The 14252-nt window shown below is 44.6% G+C and overlaps 1 protein-coding gene across 2 annotated transcripts in view; it reads left to right on the forward strand.

Moving 5' to 3' along the window:
- CACNA1A (calcium voltage-gated channel subunit alpha1 A) overlaps positions 1–14252 on the forward strand; it is a 208120-nt gene that overhangs the window by 38861 nt on the left and 155007 nt on the right. The window contains exon 3 of one of the 2 annotated variants that reach the window (XM_081075591.1): positions 1367–1506. In XM_081075591.1, the coding sequence (XP_080931717.1) occupies positions 1367–1506 (140 nt within the window). Of the gene's footprint in view, positions 1–1366; positions 1507–14252 lie in introns of those variants that run through there. The other variant, XM_081075590.1, reaches the window with a different exon arrangement.

Genomic DNA, 14252 nt, shown 5'->3' on the forward strand with positions numbered 1-14252 from the left:
TGTCTAGTCCAGAGCAATAGATTCTCTCCTACCATTGACTAACTGCAGAAGCCAGTCCAGTTGCCCTGAGGAGTGTCCCACATTCTGATTTTTGTCTGGTGGCTTGCTTATGATGCCATTTAGCTTGTTTCTCCATCCCTGTGTTTCCTATACATGGATGTTAGCTCTGGAGGACATTTGAATCCTCGTTCAAAGTTGCTCATTTGGTGAAACTCTGAAGAGCTGAAAATTAGTATTAATAACCTTCTTGATCTTCCCAGCTCACTGGGTCCCCTTCTGCCATGCTGACAGTGCAGTGGAGTAGACTTCTCTCCTCTCTGTCACTTTTTTAGAACCAGTTGTAATAGCTCCAAGGTAGAGAGGGGGGGTATAAGAATCTACTCGTTCCTAGTCCATGCACTCTGGATGGCCTCAAGACTTTTAGTTATGCATTATGATATAGTTATGTGTGATAGTGTGTATTCTAAAAAATAGAACTAGCCTAGCAGAACTGTGATGTCAAGACTTTTTGTTTTCTTTTTGCTTGAGATGAAGCTAAGTGAAAAGAGTCTATTGAAAGATTAATAAGCAAATAGTACCATGGTAAGCTATCATGATATTAAAAAAAAATGAAGGCAGAATGCAAATGACTGAAGCCTGAGAAACATTGTCATAACAGCTGGGAAAACGTCCACGTAGGGGCTCTGATGGAGCGGAGCTTATAGTTTAATTTTAAATACTGTAGACTTATCACCTGAAATCTGGAACTGGCGGGAAATCCAGCGAAAGGCTGGGGCGGAGGCCCTGGCAGTTTGCCAGCCAGCGCAGGAGTGTTTATTCCAGTGTCTTAGCAACCTGAATATCTGTGCTGGTGCATGCCAGCTGAGAACCATCACGAGTGTCAGATTTGGGGGAGAGGTCGGTGCACAGCACCTGAGAGATGTGTGTGATGAGTTAACAGGCTAACCCAGTGCTTCCTGGTAGAGTTCTCTGCAGTTATAGAAATGTTCTCCATCAGTGCTGTCCAATATGGAAGCCACTGGAAAGGTGGCTCATGTGACTGCAGAACTGAGTCTTTCACTTTATTTCATTCAAATTCATTGACATTTTTAAAATTTAAACAGCCACATGTGACCAGTGGCTGTTGTATGTGGCACCATTCCAAATAATCCTACTTGGCCAAATAGTATCTGAAGTTGGCCAAAAGGGAAGAAGGAGGGTGTCTTCTTCATGCATCTGTTTCTCTTGCAAAAGCCTTCAGTTAAGAGAACTCCAGGAAAGATTCGTTGGGAGGCAGTGAGTGCTGGAAGGTCCGGAGAGGCAAGGGGAGGTGGGCTGGTTCTCTGATTGTGCCAAAGACCTTGACCTTACTCTGTCTCCCTTCTAGGATGACACAGAACCGTACTTCATTGGAATTTTTTGTTTCGAGGCTGGCATCAAAATCATCGCCCTTGGGTTTGCCTTCCACAAAGGCTCTTACTTGAGAAATGGTTGGAACGTGATGGACTTCGTGGTGGTGCTGACAGGGTATGTGGAGTGTGCTGTGTCTCTTAGAACTAGCTTGAATTCCAAGGACTTTGGAAGCATAACAGTTGGTGTGGCTCAGGCTGGGCTTGGGAAGCCTGAGCCCCCATGTTCTCTGCCTTCTTCCACTCCACCTCCAAATCTCGGCTGCATGTTACAGCAGATGCTTTCTGTTACAATTAGAATAATAGCTTATTAGAGTTCCAAAGTGCTTTATGTGCGTCCTCTCATTTAATCCTCACAACAACCCAATGAATTAGGAAATATTAATATTCCCATGTGACCACTGAGGACTTGGAAGCTCAGAGAGGAATTTGCCTGAGATCAACCAGCTAGTAAGTGATGGAGCTGGGATTTGAAACTAAGATTATGTGATTCCAGAAGTCAAGTTTTTAACTATTGTGTGTGCATGGCCCTTTTGCTTTGCCTGGGGGCGTCTTGCCCTTATTTGAAATTGGTAAGTGTTTGTTGAGGACTTCTGGGTACAAGGGAATGTGGTAGGACTGTGGAGATAATCATTCTAGATCAGGTGCAGTCACTGTCTTTGAAGAGTATTCAAATCTATATACAATGAACCGTAGTTGAAAGGTGGATGTGTATACACTTTCCACCAAAGACCCTGTGTAAGGTAACACTAGCAGCTATAACAAAGTATAAAAGCTAGTTCACAACTTAAACACAACAGAAGTATATTTATCACTCATTGAAAGTCCAAAACAGCTGTTCCTCCTTGGCAGGCTTCTCTCCTCCAGGGATGGAAGGCCCCCGGCCCTTGCTACATGATGGTTCCTCATTATTGAAGCACAGCTTCCAAGAACTCTGTGCTTGTCTGCATGAAACCATGGCAAAGAAACAAGCATGGAAGGTGATACTTAGGAGGTTGTATGAGCCTGGCTGGAACCTGGCATGTATTCCAGTGATAGGCCTTTGGCTACAAGTCAGTCACATGCCCACACATCACTGCAAGGGAAGCTGGGAAGTGTGATACTGTGCACAGAAGGAAAGGGAAATGGGTTTGGTGCATGGCCAGCCTCCCTCACAGACTCCAAAGCCCTTTATCAGATCCCAGTATAGATACTACCATTTTGTGTTGATGTCTGCCTCCCCTGCCCGTCCACTCTTCTCCCATGAGCTAAGTCTGGTTCTTATCTTCCAAGACGCGCTTCGTGGGGAGCCTTCCTCATAGTTCTCTATGGGCTCATAATCCTCTCTGGGTTCGTATTTCTCTTCTAGGCTCTGCTGCTGCTCCAGGTCCTGTCTCTCCTGGCAGATGTTATGGGTCTTACCACCCTTATTGTGTCGGCTGGGATCTCATAGTTCAGGTTTTCAGCACATGGGTTGTCCACAGCAATGATGGCTCTCACAGTAGGAGCTGTGTCATATGGGGCTGTTTCAGTAGAGGCAGCCGGATGTGAGACGCCTGTTGTGAGGGCTCTGGGCTCGCTCCAGCAGGCTTGGGTGTTCCCTGAAGGACCTCTGTTGCTGTGTCCACTGTCCTCTTGCTTGGGACCTTCTCAGGTTCCAGAGACATATCATCATGTTGGGCACTTTTCTCTTAGCTTGCTAGGAAACTCGTCTGTCAAATAGCCCAGGGGCTGACTTGTTGTTGTTAAGAATGCATAATAGAAAAAGTCAGACATTCCAAAAGAAGTAGAGGATAATATAACAAATACCTGTGTGTGCAAATATCCATTCTGTGAATATTTAGTGTGCACCTTCTATACCCCAGGCATTGGGACACAGCAGTGAAGAAAACAGAAAAATCTCTCCTCTTGTGGAACTGATATTCTAGCGGTGAAGAAAGAAAAAAATGCATGAATGAAATAGCTAGTGTGTTCGATGGTATTGAGGGCTCCAGAGAAATAATCAGGGAAGGGGTGGGATGTATTCTGGGCAGGAGGGCTGGAAGCCTGTCTTCATTGGGAAGATGATATTTGAATGAAAACCTAAAGGAGGTGAGGAGAGCTGAAGGAGGAGAGTACCAGGTAGAGGGAACAGCAAGTGCAAAGGTCCTGAGGCAGGACTGTGTTTGATGAACAGTGAAGGCCCGGGTGGCTGGAGTGGAGTGAGGGAGGGATAGAGCAGGAAGTGAGGGCAGGGTCGTGATGGAGCCACCTGCCATCAAAGTGAACCTTTCTCATACAGTGTAAGTCCCTGTGTTCCCTGTTCTGGCCCCATTCCTTTCTCTTCACCATCCAGAAGCACTTTCCTGAATTTTGGTTATCATGTCCATTTATGCACTTATCGTTTTATTATATAGAGATATAAGAAATGTATAGAAACACACGGTATTATTTTGCGTGCTTTAAGTTTCTCTATAAATGTTTTCTTCTACCACCTGCCTCTTGCTCTCAACATGAGATGCATCTGATTGACAAGACTAGGTCTCCTTCACCCATTTTCGTTGCTGCATAGTATTCTACGGCGTGAATATTCGTGCTACCAGGTGTTTATCCATTGGGGTTGGTGTCCAGCTTTGGGCTATTTTGAACCAAACTGTCCCCTTATTCTTGCGAGTAGATTTCTCTAGGGCATATCCCCAGGAGTGGAATTGCTGAGTCGTGTACCATACACACCCTCAGTTTCACTACATATAGCCAAATTGCTCTGCAAAGTGGTTGTGCCAATTTATGCTCCCTGGGGGCTAGGTTTTGCCGGCAGGAGCTGGCTTGACCTGGCTGACAGGAAGGAGCCTTAAAAACCCCTAGTTTTTTATAACTTGGTTCTTGAAACACCTAGGGAAGCTTGTCTACCTTTGAGTAGTAAGTCTCAGTGAGCGACCAGTAAGTACATTGAAAGGTGGACGTTCGATGGGTCACTTTGCCACTTGGATGTTTGTATCTGGTCCTTGGTTACAACAGTGGTCTTTTTCTTTTTCTAGTTTCCTGACATCTGATAAGACTCTAGAGGAGAAATTCTTCATCTGGGGCAGCTAGATCCTAAAGATGGAAGCCCATAGTTGTATCTATGAATCCTCTCAAATTGCACGCAAAAACTGTGTGTGTGTGTGTGTGTGTGTGTGTGTGTGTGTGTGTGTGTGTCTGGTGTGTAGTTCTCATTAGATTCTCAAGGGGTCCTGGTCCTTAAACAACAAGGAGTCACTATTGTTGGTTTCTATTTCTTTCTTATCCCCTTCTCCTTTCCTTTCCTTTTCCTGCATTCTTTTCCCTTATTTTTCTTGCGCTTACTTCTCCAGTAATCACCCGTTCTTCATTATTGTCTGGTGGTTCTGTCTCCTTCCAAATCAGGCACACAGCTCAAGTTTCATTACTTCAAATTCCAAGGACTGTTTAGTCTCCTGTTGGGTTATAAGCTAGAAACAGGGAGAGGAGGCTGAAAGCTCTGCAAACCTAGCCTCTGGCTCAATGTCAGTGAGAGGGAAATGCAGTAAACTCTTAATGCCATGTTCTGGGGGGAGGGGACTTGAGTGTATTAATTTGACATTGAGACAAAGATGGCTTAATGAGCACTTTCTGATTAACTCATTGTCTTCTCACATTTCTAAGCAAACCACAGCATTAAAACACCATTTATTTTTCATGGGTTACCAAGGTTTTTGCCTTCTTCTTGTGTGAAGTTTGGTGGAAGAGATCTTATCCATGGATTTTTTGGTTTATTCTGTATAGTTCAAGGCCTCAGAGAAATTCTAACTTTGTAAATTTTATCAAACTCCTTTAAAGCGTACTTCCATTGTATTTGAAGGACTGCTTCTCAAACTGAAAATGTGGAAGAGAAAGATTTCAGAAGCTTGGCTATTTTTCTGAGATAATAGAGCTTTTACTGTAATGCGCAAATATATATATAAACACCTAAGAGGTCAAATAATACAATTGTGCAAGTTAAGAAAAGAGACTGTGAACGTGGCTAGGGTGGGAGCAAAGAGTTGTTTTTGTATTCACGGACTTCACCCCATACCTGCTCAGTAAAATAAATGGTTGCTAAGCTGGAAACGGTAACACTTCTGATAATCAGAGTGTTCTGGGAAATTCACCAAGCTGTTTAAGGACTTGGGGACTGTTGCATTGGTAGCAATAGTCAAACATTTCAGGAGTCTGACAGATACCCTGACATCTGCTAAGTCAGGAGACGGATGAGCTCTGGGTCCTTGCCAACTCCAACATTTTGTGACTCTAAAAATGAAGTTTCCTTTTGGGAAAGTCCTATGAACTGCCCCAGGCTTTGGGCAGTTTTGTTGAGGATCAGAAGCGAGGAAAAGACCCAAATATTTGGGGACGAGCAGGGAAGGACCCTGACTTTGGTTTCATAGCATCGTTGAATTTTAGGGCTCAATAAATTTTGGCAGATCCAACTCCTTTATATCACTCATGAGGGAGTTAAAACACAGAGAAGCTAAGTAATTTGCCCAAAGTCACACTCAGATGTTGGCAAATCAGGAATCCTACAAAATCGGAAAGTATATTAATGTCAAGGAGCCTAAAACCCCAGTTTGGGGGGCAGTAGGAGTGGTGTAGATAATGAATGCCACCCCTGGGGTTATGCCATCAGAGCTTGTCTTCTCTTCCGTCCTTCTGTCCCCCATGTACCCTGCCTGTGGCCCCTTTCCAGAGAAATAGAAGGGGGGCTCAGAGTAATCCCAATACCCCCTTTTATATAGTTGAACTGAGGTCCACAGAAGTCCAAATGACTTGACCAGAGTTACATACCTCTCAGGCTATCTTCCCATTTTGATTAATTGATCAAACACATGTAGTCACTGCTCAGCTTCTCTGCCTTCCTTCACCTGCCGTGGAGCTGTTCTGAGTTGCCTGCAAATATAAACAGCATTCTAATCACAACAAAAGACAGCCAGCATTCTAACTCACAAGGCCAACTAACAGCTCCTATAAGTACCATCGGCATTTTATTTTAATATTTCTCTGCATTAATCCCCCCCCCCCAGTGAATCAGTCACCCTTGACACCAAAAGGATTTCTTACTGCGGCACAAATGCTTTTTGTCTTTCGCAGAGTTTTATCATTGAGAGAGCATAGACCTTTTGATTGTTCAGAGCATTTGGTTGTCAGGATATTTGCAGAACTATGTTCCATCATGAACTGCCTCACTTCCTAGCAGCAGGAGCTAGTTTCTCCATCTCGTAACAACAGTGATAGTGATGATAATGTTGGCTGCCATGGTTGCTATTCTCATCATTTCTCGAGCACTTACTAAGTGCCAGCATTATATTAACAATTTTGTGCACGCTGTCAGTTTCACAAGCCTTTTTTAGAGAGGAATCTGAGGCTCAGAGGTCAAACTACTTGCAGGGTGCCCCATGGCTAGTAAAGAGTGGATCAGGACCTCAGCTGCCTTAGTAGGACACTTCCCTAAAACTACGGTAACCCTGAGTTAAGTTCGGACAAAGGGCTGTATTCAGCCTAGTATCCTTTTGAACATAATGCCTGTTATTAATACCAGTGGCAACATTGTCAAACTGGAACTTACAAGGCTACCATACATATATACGAGGTCAGACAATTAAGTTTGCAAACTCATCCTAGAAAAAATGCTATGTATTTCATTGCTGAATATCACTATGGTCACCTTCGAAGTACTCCCCTTGGGAAGCTATGCACCTAGTCCACCATTCAAAGTAATTTTGGAATTCTTTCTGGAATGGCCATCAGAGCTGAAGTCATATTACCCTCGATGTCCTGAATGTCATCAAAGTGTCTTCCTTTCAATATTTCCTTTATCTTCGGGTAAAGAAAGAAGTCATCGGGGGCCCAGATCAGGTGAGTAGGGAGCGTGTTCCAATACAGTTATTTGTTTCCTGGCTAAAAACTCCCTCACAGACAGCGCCCTGTGAGCTGGTGCATTGTCGTGATGCAAGAGCCATGAATTGTTGGCAAAAAGTTCCGGTCGTCTAACTTTTTCATGCAGCCTTTTCAGCACTTCCAAATAGTAACCTTGGTGAACTGTGTGTCCAGTTGGCACAACTTCATAATGAATAATCCCTCGGATAAAAAACAAAAAAAAGGTTAGCAACATTGTTGCAACAGGTTTGCAAATTTAATTGTCAGACCTCATATCTGCTCAGCTAATTCTTACAGCCCTCTGGGTTAAGTACTATTTTCATCCCCATTTTACAGATGAAGAAAGGAAGGCTCGTAGGTGGTTAAATAACTTGATCACGGTCACCCTCGTCACGGATATTGGATTCAGGACTTGAACTGAGGCAGATCTAGCTCCAGAATTCATTTTCTTGAGTCCTACACCATTTCCCTAAAGTCACGTTTTCCAGGGAAGTCAGGGAGATTCTTCCATTCCTCCCCCATTTTGGGCTCCACTGTGGCACAGAAAATGGGCAAAAGAGATTTCCAGAAATGGGAGATCTGCAGAGCCCAATGGTTAAGACCTGGACTTCAGAGGCAGAGGGGTCCTGCCGTGGTGGACTCGAGAATGTGAGTTAATCTCTCTGAACCTTGTTTTTCTCCCGTGGAAAAGGGGAGTGATGGTAGTGTCTACCTATTCAGGCTGCGGTAGAGATGAGAGAAAGCAGTATAGATGGCAGATACTGTGAACTGAGCCCTTGGACCTTTCTGAGTGCTTCATAAATGGGAGTTGGTGAAGTGTGTGGTGGGCAGTTCCCATGCAAGCGACCCTCTTTCCACCTCCAACACTCATCTTTGAGCATCGCTGTTGGAGGGCCTTCCCCAGCATGGCAGGAGCTTGTTCAGACCACATGACAGATGAAGCACCCCCAGGAGCAGTCTTTAACCAATGAGCAAAGGAGTCAGTGTATAAATACCTTGGCTTCCCCATTGCTCAGTAGAAAACTCCGAAGTGTGTTCTGCAACGTCTCAAAGGGTTCTCTGCAGGACTGAGTCCCATTGCTCACAGTGAAACCCATTCATTCGTGAACGCTTCACCAACTTGTAATTCGTCCCTTGCAATTCCATGGATCACCTCCGAAAAACTCTTGTCTTGACTCTGTTCTCAGAGGCTCCCAAACTGAACGTAACGGGCGGTAGTTGGAGGCCTAGTGGGTGATACATTTCAGCACCCTGGACAGCACTCGCACGCTCTGGTCTGACGGCATCCTCCTTTCTCCCTCCGCCCTCACTGAGGTGAAGACGGGCAGTGCGAGGGCCAGATGGCCAGGTGACGTTTTTTTCTGTACTGAGATTCTTGGCCATTTTCCCTGTGTGGCTGGAGAAGACCTTGCCATCCATCTCTCCACAGGTTTAGGGACTGATTGAGGTCTTGTCCTCTTGAATTGCTATGACAAACTCCAGCCTGCCTCTAGAGAGGCATCTGGCCGCTGCCTCTGTAGTTTGCAGGGCTAATGACTTCTCTCTGCCTGGTGGCTGCCTGGCGGGCAGAGGAAATCTCAGCAGAGTGGGAAGCAAGTGGGTGCCTGGGGCCAAGGCAGAGGCTGCCAAGTGAGAGACACTGTGCTTTGCTTGGTGAAGGGAGGAGCTGCAGGACTTGGAGATGCTCCGTTGTGTCAGAGCTCTCAGGGAGGACCTGGACCTGACCCAGAGACGAAAGGCCCTTACTTTCAGCGGGGTCACGCAGTAGAGTGCTAAAGCTGAGACTGGGGTTGGGGTTGTCCTAGGAAAATGAAAGCCCTGCTTTTCTTGACTTCCCTGGCTGTAACGGTCCCTTTGGTGATCTCATGCAACCTCAAAGGTTTAAGTACCTGCTATGCTGATGTCTCCAGCCTGGAGCTCTCTCAAAGTGCCCACTTAAGGAAGAATTCACAGGCATCTCACATTCAGGATGTCCAAAACTGAGCTCCTGAGTATCTTCCTATCATTTCCTCTTCCTGTATCATTGAATAGCAGCGCCATCCTTCGAGGGGCTCTGGCCAAAAATCTCTACACTTCCTCCCTCTCACACACACCCCATGGGCAGTCCTTCTGCAAATTCTATAGGTTCTTTCTTTAACATACATACAGGGTCTCACCACGTCTCCCATCTCACTGCCACACCCCAAGCTGAGCCATCATCATCTCTTAGCTGGGTTGTTGAAGCAGCCTCTTCCCAGGTCTCTCTGCTTCTACCCCCCTCCCTCAGCCTGTTATCAACACAAGGAGCCAGAAGAGGGGCCTTTTAACACGTAAATTAGATCACATTACTTTTTTATTCTCATCACCCTATTGGTTCCCATCTCACTCCATACAGAAGCCAAAGTCCTCACTGTGGCCCACAAGGACCCTGCACGATCCGTCTCCATCGCTTCCCACCCTCATTACCCTCCACCCTCTTCCTCTCATCCTGCTCCAGCTGCACTGGGCTTCTCACTACGCCTTGAATACTTCAGGCAAGTTTCCACCTCAGGGCCTTCGCACTTGCTGTTCCCTCTGCCTGGCATGCTCTTCTCCCCAAAATTGCTCAATCCATTCCCTCATCGTCAAGACTTTACGCCAATGTCCCCTGGCCTTTATCTACAATTTCAACACTCTCCCAACACTTCCTGTTCTCTTTCTTCTATTTAGATTTACTTTCCATGCACTGACCACACTTTCTGACACACTGGATATTTTTCTTATTTTTTTTGCCTGTCTCATCCACTAGGTCAGCTCCATAAGGGCAGGAATTTGGTCTCTTCTGCTCATGGTTGTATTCCCCAGTGTTTAGAATAGTGCCTGGCACAAAGTAGGTGCTCAATAAATGTTTTGGACATTATACTGAGGGCAGTTTTCTGCTTCTTGAGGCAGGGAAGCCCCTGCTGGAGGGCCCGTGCCTGTCAGCTGGTCTTGATGAGATGGTACAGTTGAGAGTGTTGATTTAACTGTTGCACGTACTATGGCTGGAGTATGCCTGCCCATGATTGTGGTTCCACCCCAGGAGTTATGGCATATCTTATGTGTTGTAGCTCTGAATGGACTAAAACTCCTTTGGAGTCAGCTTTGTTAGCTACTTGATATTAATAAGGTGGCACAAATATGTACAGGTTTGTGTGGAAACAGGACCGTCTGAGCAGGGGTGTTCTCGGGCCTGCTGTGTATGGTTGTGCCAGTTGCACACTGAACCAGGCAGCTGGAGTATATTTTCTAAGTGTGTAATTCACCTATTTGTAACCTTCTTTTGGAGACATCATAGGCTAAAGAGTATCAAATACTTTACTCCCTTCAGCCCTAAGAAGCTTTGAGTTTAGGAGTCAAATGGTGTTTTTTTGTTTTGTTGGGCTGGGGGGAATTGTTTGTTTTCTGCGTTTTTTGTTTTGTACAGAAGAGGCACAGGCATGGGTTATTTTGTTTTTACTGTTCACAGGCACATTTGAAGGCCACCTAGAGAATTTCAGGACACAAAACTCTGGCATCAGGGACAGAGGCCGGAAGGAAACCTAAGATTTTTAAGTCCTGTTCTGGGTACTAAAATGTGGCTGGTTTTTTCCCTCGCTTCCTGTTGGTATTCCAGGGATGTTAAATAGAAGAATTATACGATTGAGTGGACAGGAGGGGTCAGACAGGGAGGTCTTTGTGAACTAGACCGAGGAGTTTAGACAGATAGAATGTTTCCAAAGCCGAAACTGCGAAGCGTGTAGCAGAATTGCATCCTGTGCAAATTTGACTTACGTAAAATCATTGATATGTCATTGGCACACATGCAAAAAGAAAAAGAAAGAATGTAAGAATTAAATTGTGAGGTCATTTCTACCTGCCGTTCCATTTTGTGAGCTTTTTCCAAGGAACATGTATGATACGTGTTCTTCGTAGAACCCCGTTCAGTCAGATCAGTTAGGAATGTTTTTCTCTGCAAGTAACAGAAGACAAAGCTAGAAGGGGCTTTTAGCATTCAGTAGAGGTTTGGTCTCCTGACCTAGAAATGCACACATCAGAGGACCAGGATTAGTTGAATGGCTCAGTGATGTCCTTCCATCTTCCACTCCACTTTCTTTAGTGTGTTGAATTTTGACTTCATGCTTTGTCAACTTGAGCCTGCAAAATAGCTGCCACATCTCCTCCTCTCATGATCCAAAATCAGGAAAGCAATGGTGGGAAGAGAGAACTTTCATTGGAGGCTTTCCTCTTTTTATCTAGATGGAAAAATCTTTCCCAAAATTTTCCCCTATATCTTATTCCCCCTACATCTAGTCTTCAGAGAAGACTAGAAACTTGAGTATCTGGCATTTTTGCCTTTTTCTGGGAGGCGGGCTCTGCCTATAAGTAAGATGGGAGAGGGAGATGGCAGTGGGGACAGTTAGCAGTGTCTGTCACATGTGGGATACTATTCTCAATCTTTTAGATCACATATTACTGTACACATGAAACACACTTATTGTTATTCATGCTTAAATACATAAAACCATGTAGACTGAACTTTATGGATGATTTAAGGGCTTTTCAAGAGTATTTTTGAGTCCATGCAATTTTTCCCTTGAGCACTAACTTCAGAACCAGAACTTAACTTTCCCATGTAAGACACAACATTACTTTGGAGATGTGGGTTCAAATCCTGACTCTGCCATTTCGAAGATGTGTGACTTTTAGGCAAATGGTTTAGTCTCCCTAGTTCTTATTTTACTCATCTGTTAAGTGAGGCTCATATTAATACTTACCTTATTGGATTGAAGTGAAGAATTGATGGGATATCTCTTAATATATAGTAGGGGCTCAATAAAATATAGCCAAAAGGAGGAGAAAGAAGGGGAAGGGGGGAGGTAAAGGAAGAGGACTCCTGACTGTGATGGAGTAAGACATAGAATCAAGATGATTTGGGATGACAATGGAAATAGGAAGGAAAGGACGGATTTAAAGCCCTTTTCACCAGAAAAAAAGAACATTCCAGAATGTGATAGTCAACTAAGTGGTATAATGGTGGTGCCTTTGGAGGGTATGGAGCACTTCTAGTGAAAACTTAGTCGTGTTGAGTCCCCTCTGAGACGTAGAAGTTGAAACATTGTTTAGCAGGCCGACGTAGAAGTGGTGAAAGTTTGACTGGCCTGTTCAGGTTCGCGAGTCATCCACAAAGAGGTTGATTAAAACTGGAAAGCGACTGAGGCCTGTAGGCATGATGGTGGGACAGAGAGGAACCCAGGGTCAGACAAGTACCCACACTTGGGGACCGGAGGGAGGAAGAGAAGCCGGGAAGGAAATGGGATGATGCTGATGACAGGTAGTTAGGAAGACAGCAAGCTGTAGTCAGCTCTAGGGATTACATCAGAAGTGAGAAGAAACCTCCTGGGGCTTTGGCACTTTGTGATCATGAAGAAAAGAGGGTTGTGCACAGGAAAGTTGGGGATGCATGAAACCTTGGTGGCACAGGTCTGATTGAAAAGAAAAGAAAGCAGTCAGCCTGACCCTCCAATTTGGGAAGTTGGACAAGGCAAGGAAAGAAGAAACATTTGGTGGTTTCCACCATATGCCACAGATATGATGGGTTAGGTGGTCCCTTTTGGGGAATACGTTGATTTCCTGGGTCTTTTTCCTCTCTTTTACAGAATTTTTTTTCCAAAAGGTGAGATGGTGAACATGTTTAGAAACATGAAGAAAATGGGCCTCATATATTATTATGTATCTCTCCATAAATCAAATTCTAGTTACAGCATACCAAAACATCTGGACAAATTCTCTTGGAACATGGCACGTATATTTGGGGTGGTTTTACTTGGTAATATACAAGAAATGCACTTGAGAAACTCTCTCTCTCTCTTTCTGTCTCTCTTTCTGTCTCTCTCTCTGTCTCTCTCTCTCTGTCTCTCTGTCTCTCTGTCTCTCTCTCTCTCTCTCTCTCTCTCTCTGTCTCTCTCTCTCTCTCTCTCTCTCTCGTAGAGGTAGGATATGATCCACCAGGATAGCAGAAACTAAGGTACAACTCTACGTGATCTCTTCTCAGGAGTGACATGTCTGATATATTGTGGTTTCAGATGTGTGAAATCTATATTAACAGATACTCAGGTAGAGCCTTTGAGTTGCAACATTAGTCTGCAACCAGCTGCTGCTTGTGAGGGCAGCTGAAGATGAGAGGGCAGCCAGGAGACACACATGGAATTTAAGACCACGGGCTTTGAAGTTTGAACAGACTCAAAACCTAGCTCTGCCGGTTCCAAGCTGTGTGACCTTGGGCAAGTGAGTGGACCTCCCTGAATCTTAGTTCCTCATTTGGAAACCAGGAATAATAACACTCTCTCTCTTATATAGTAGTTTTAAAGGTTAATGAGTTAGTGTCTGACATGTGGTGGGTCAGGTTAATGGATGGTATTTACCAGTGCATGGTCTGAAGAAAAAGGGATGTGGTGTTTCTTTGGGCCTCAGTTTCCTCATCTGTGAAATGGGAATAATAATTCTACCTACTCAATTCTATCTACTCAAAAGGTAGGCTTCAATGAGATAATACTTGTAAAGCACTTAGAAACTGGCACAGAATAAAAGCTCTGTGATATTAGCTATTATAAGACTAATAACTATAATTATAATGATGATAATAATTATTACTACTTCTTCAGGCCTAATTCCATGGACCAGTTAGTTAACTATAGAGAACATTTGCTCTTAGTTGGGGCCCTAGCATCCACTAAGGGGAGATTCCCGCCTTTGTGTATTGTTCTGGATCACAGAACCCCAATTCACTCACAGGTTGAAAGTTGCGTTTGTGGAGGGGGGTCTCCCTTCCTCTACCCGTTGACAGTTAGGACATGTGATTGATTAAAACTCAGCCCCATGCATCTCCACCAAGGAATTTAAAAACAGAGTAAGTGACTCAAAGATGAAGGGATGGTTCCAGATTCCTTTTGTGGCAGCCCGCTGCAGTGGGCGGTTGGTCTGGCTACATTGCCCCTGCCCATTTTCCAAGCCCCTTCC

Source organism: Rhinolophus hipposideros, assembly GCF_964194185.1.
Source record: "Rhinolophus hipposideros genome assembly, chromosome: 16".
Taxonomy (NCBI): Eukaryota; Metazoa; Chordata; class Mammalia; order Chiroptera; family Rhinolophidae; genus Rhinolophus; species Rhinolophus hipposideros.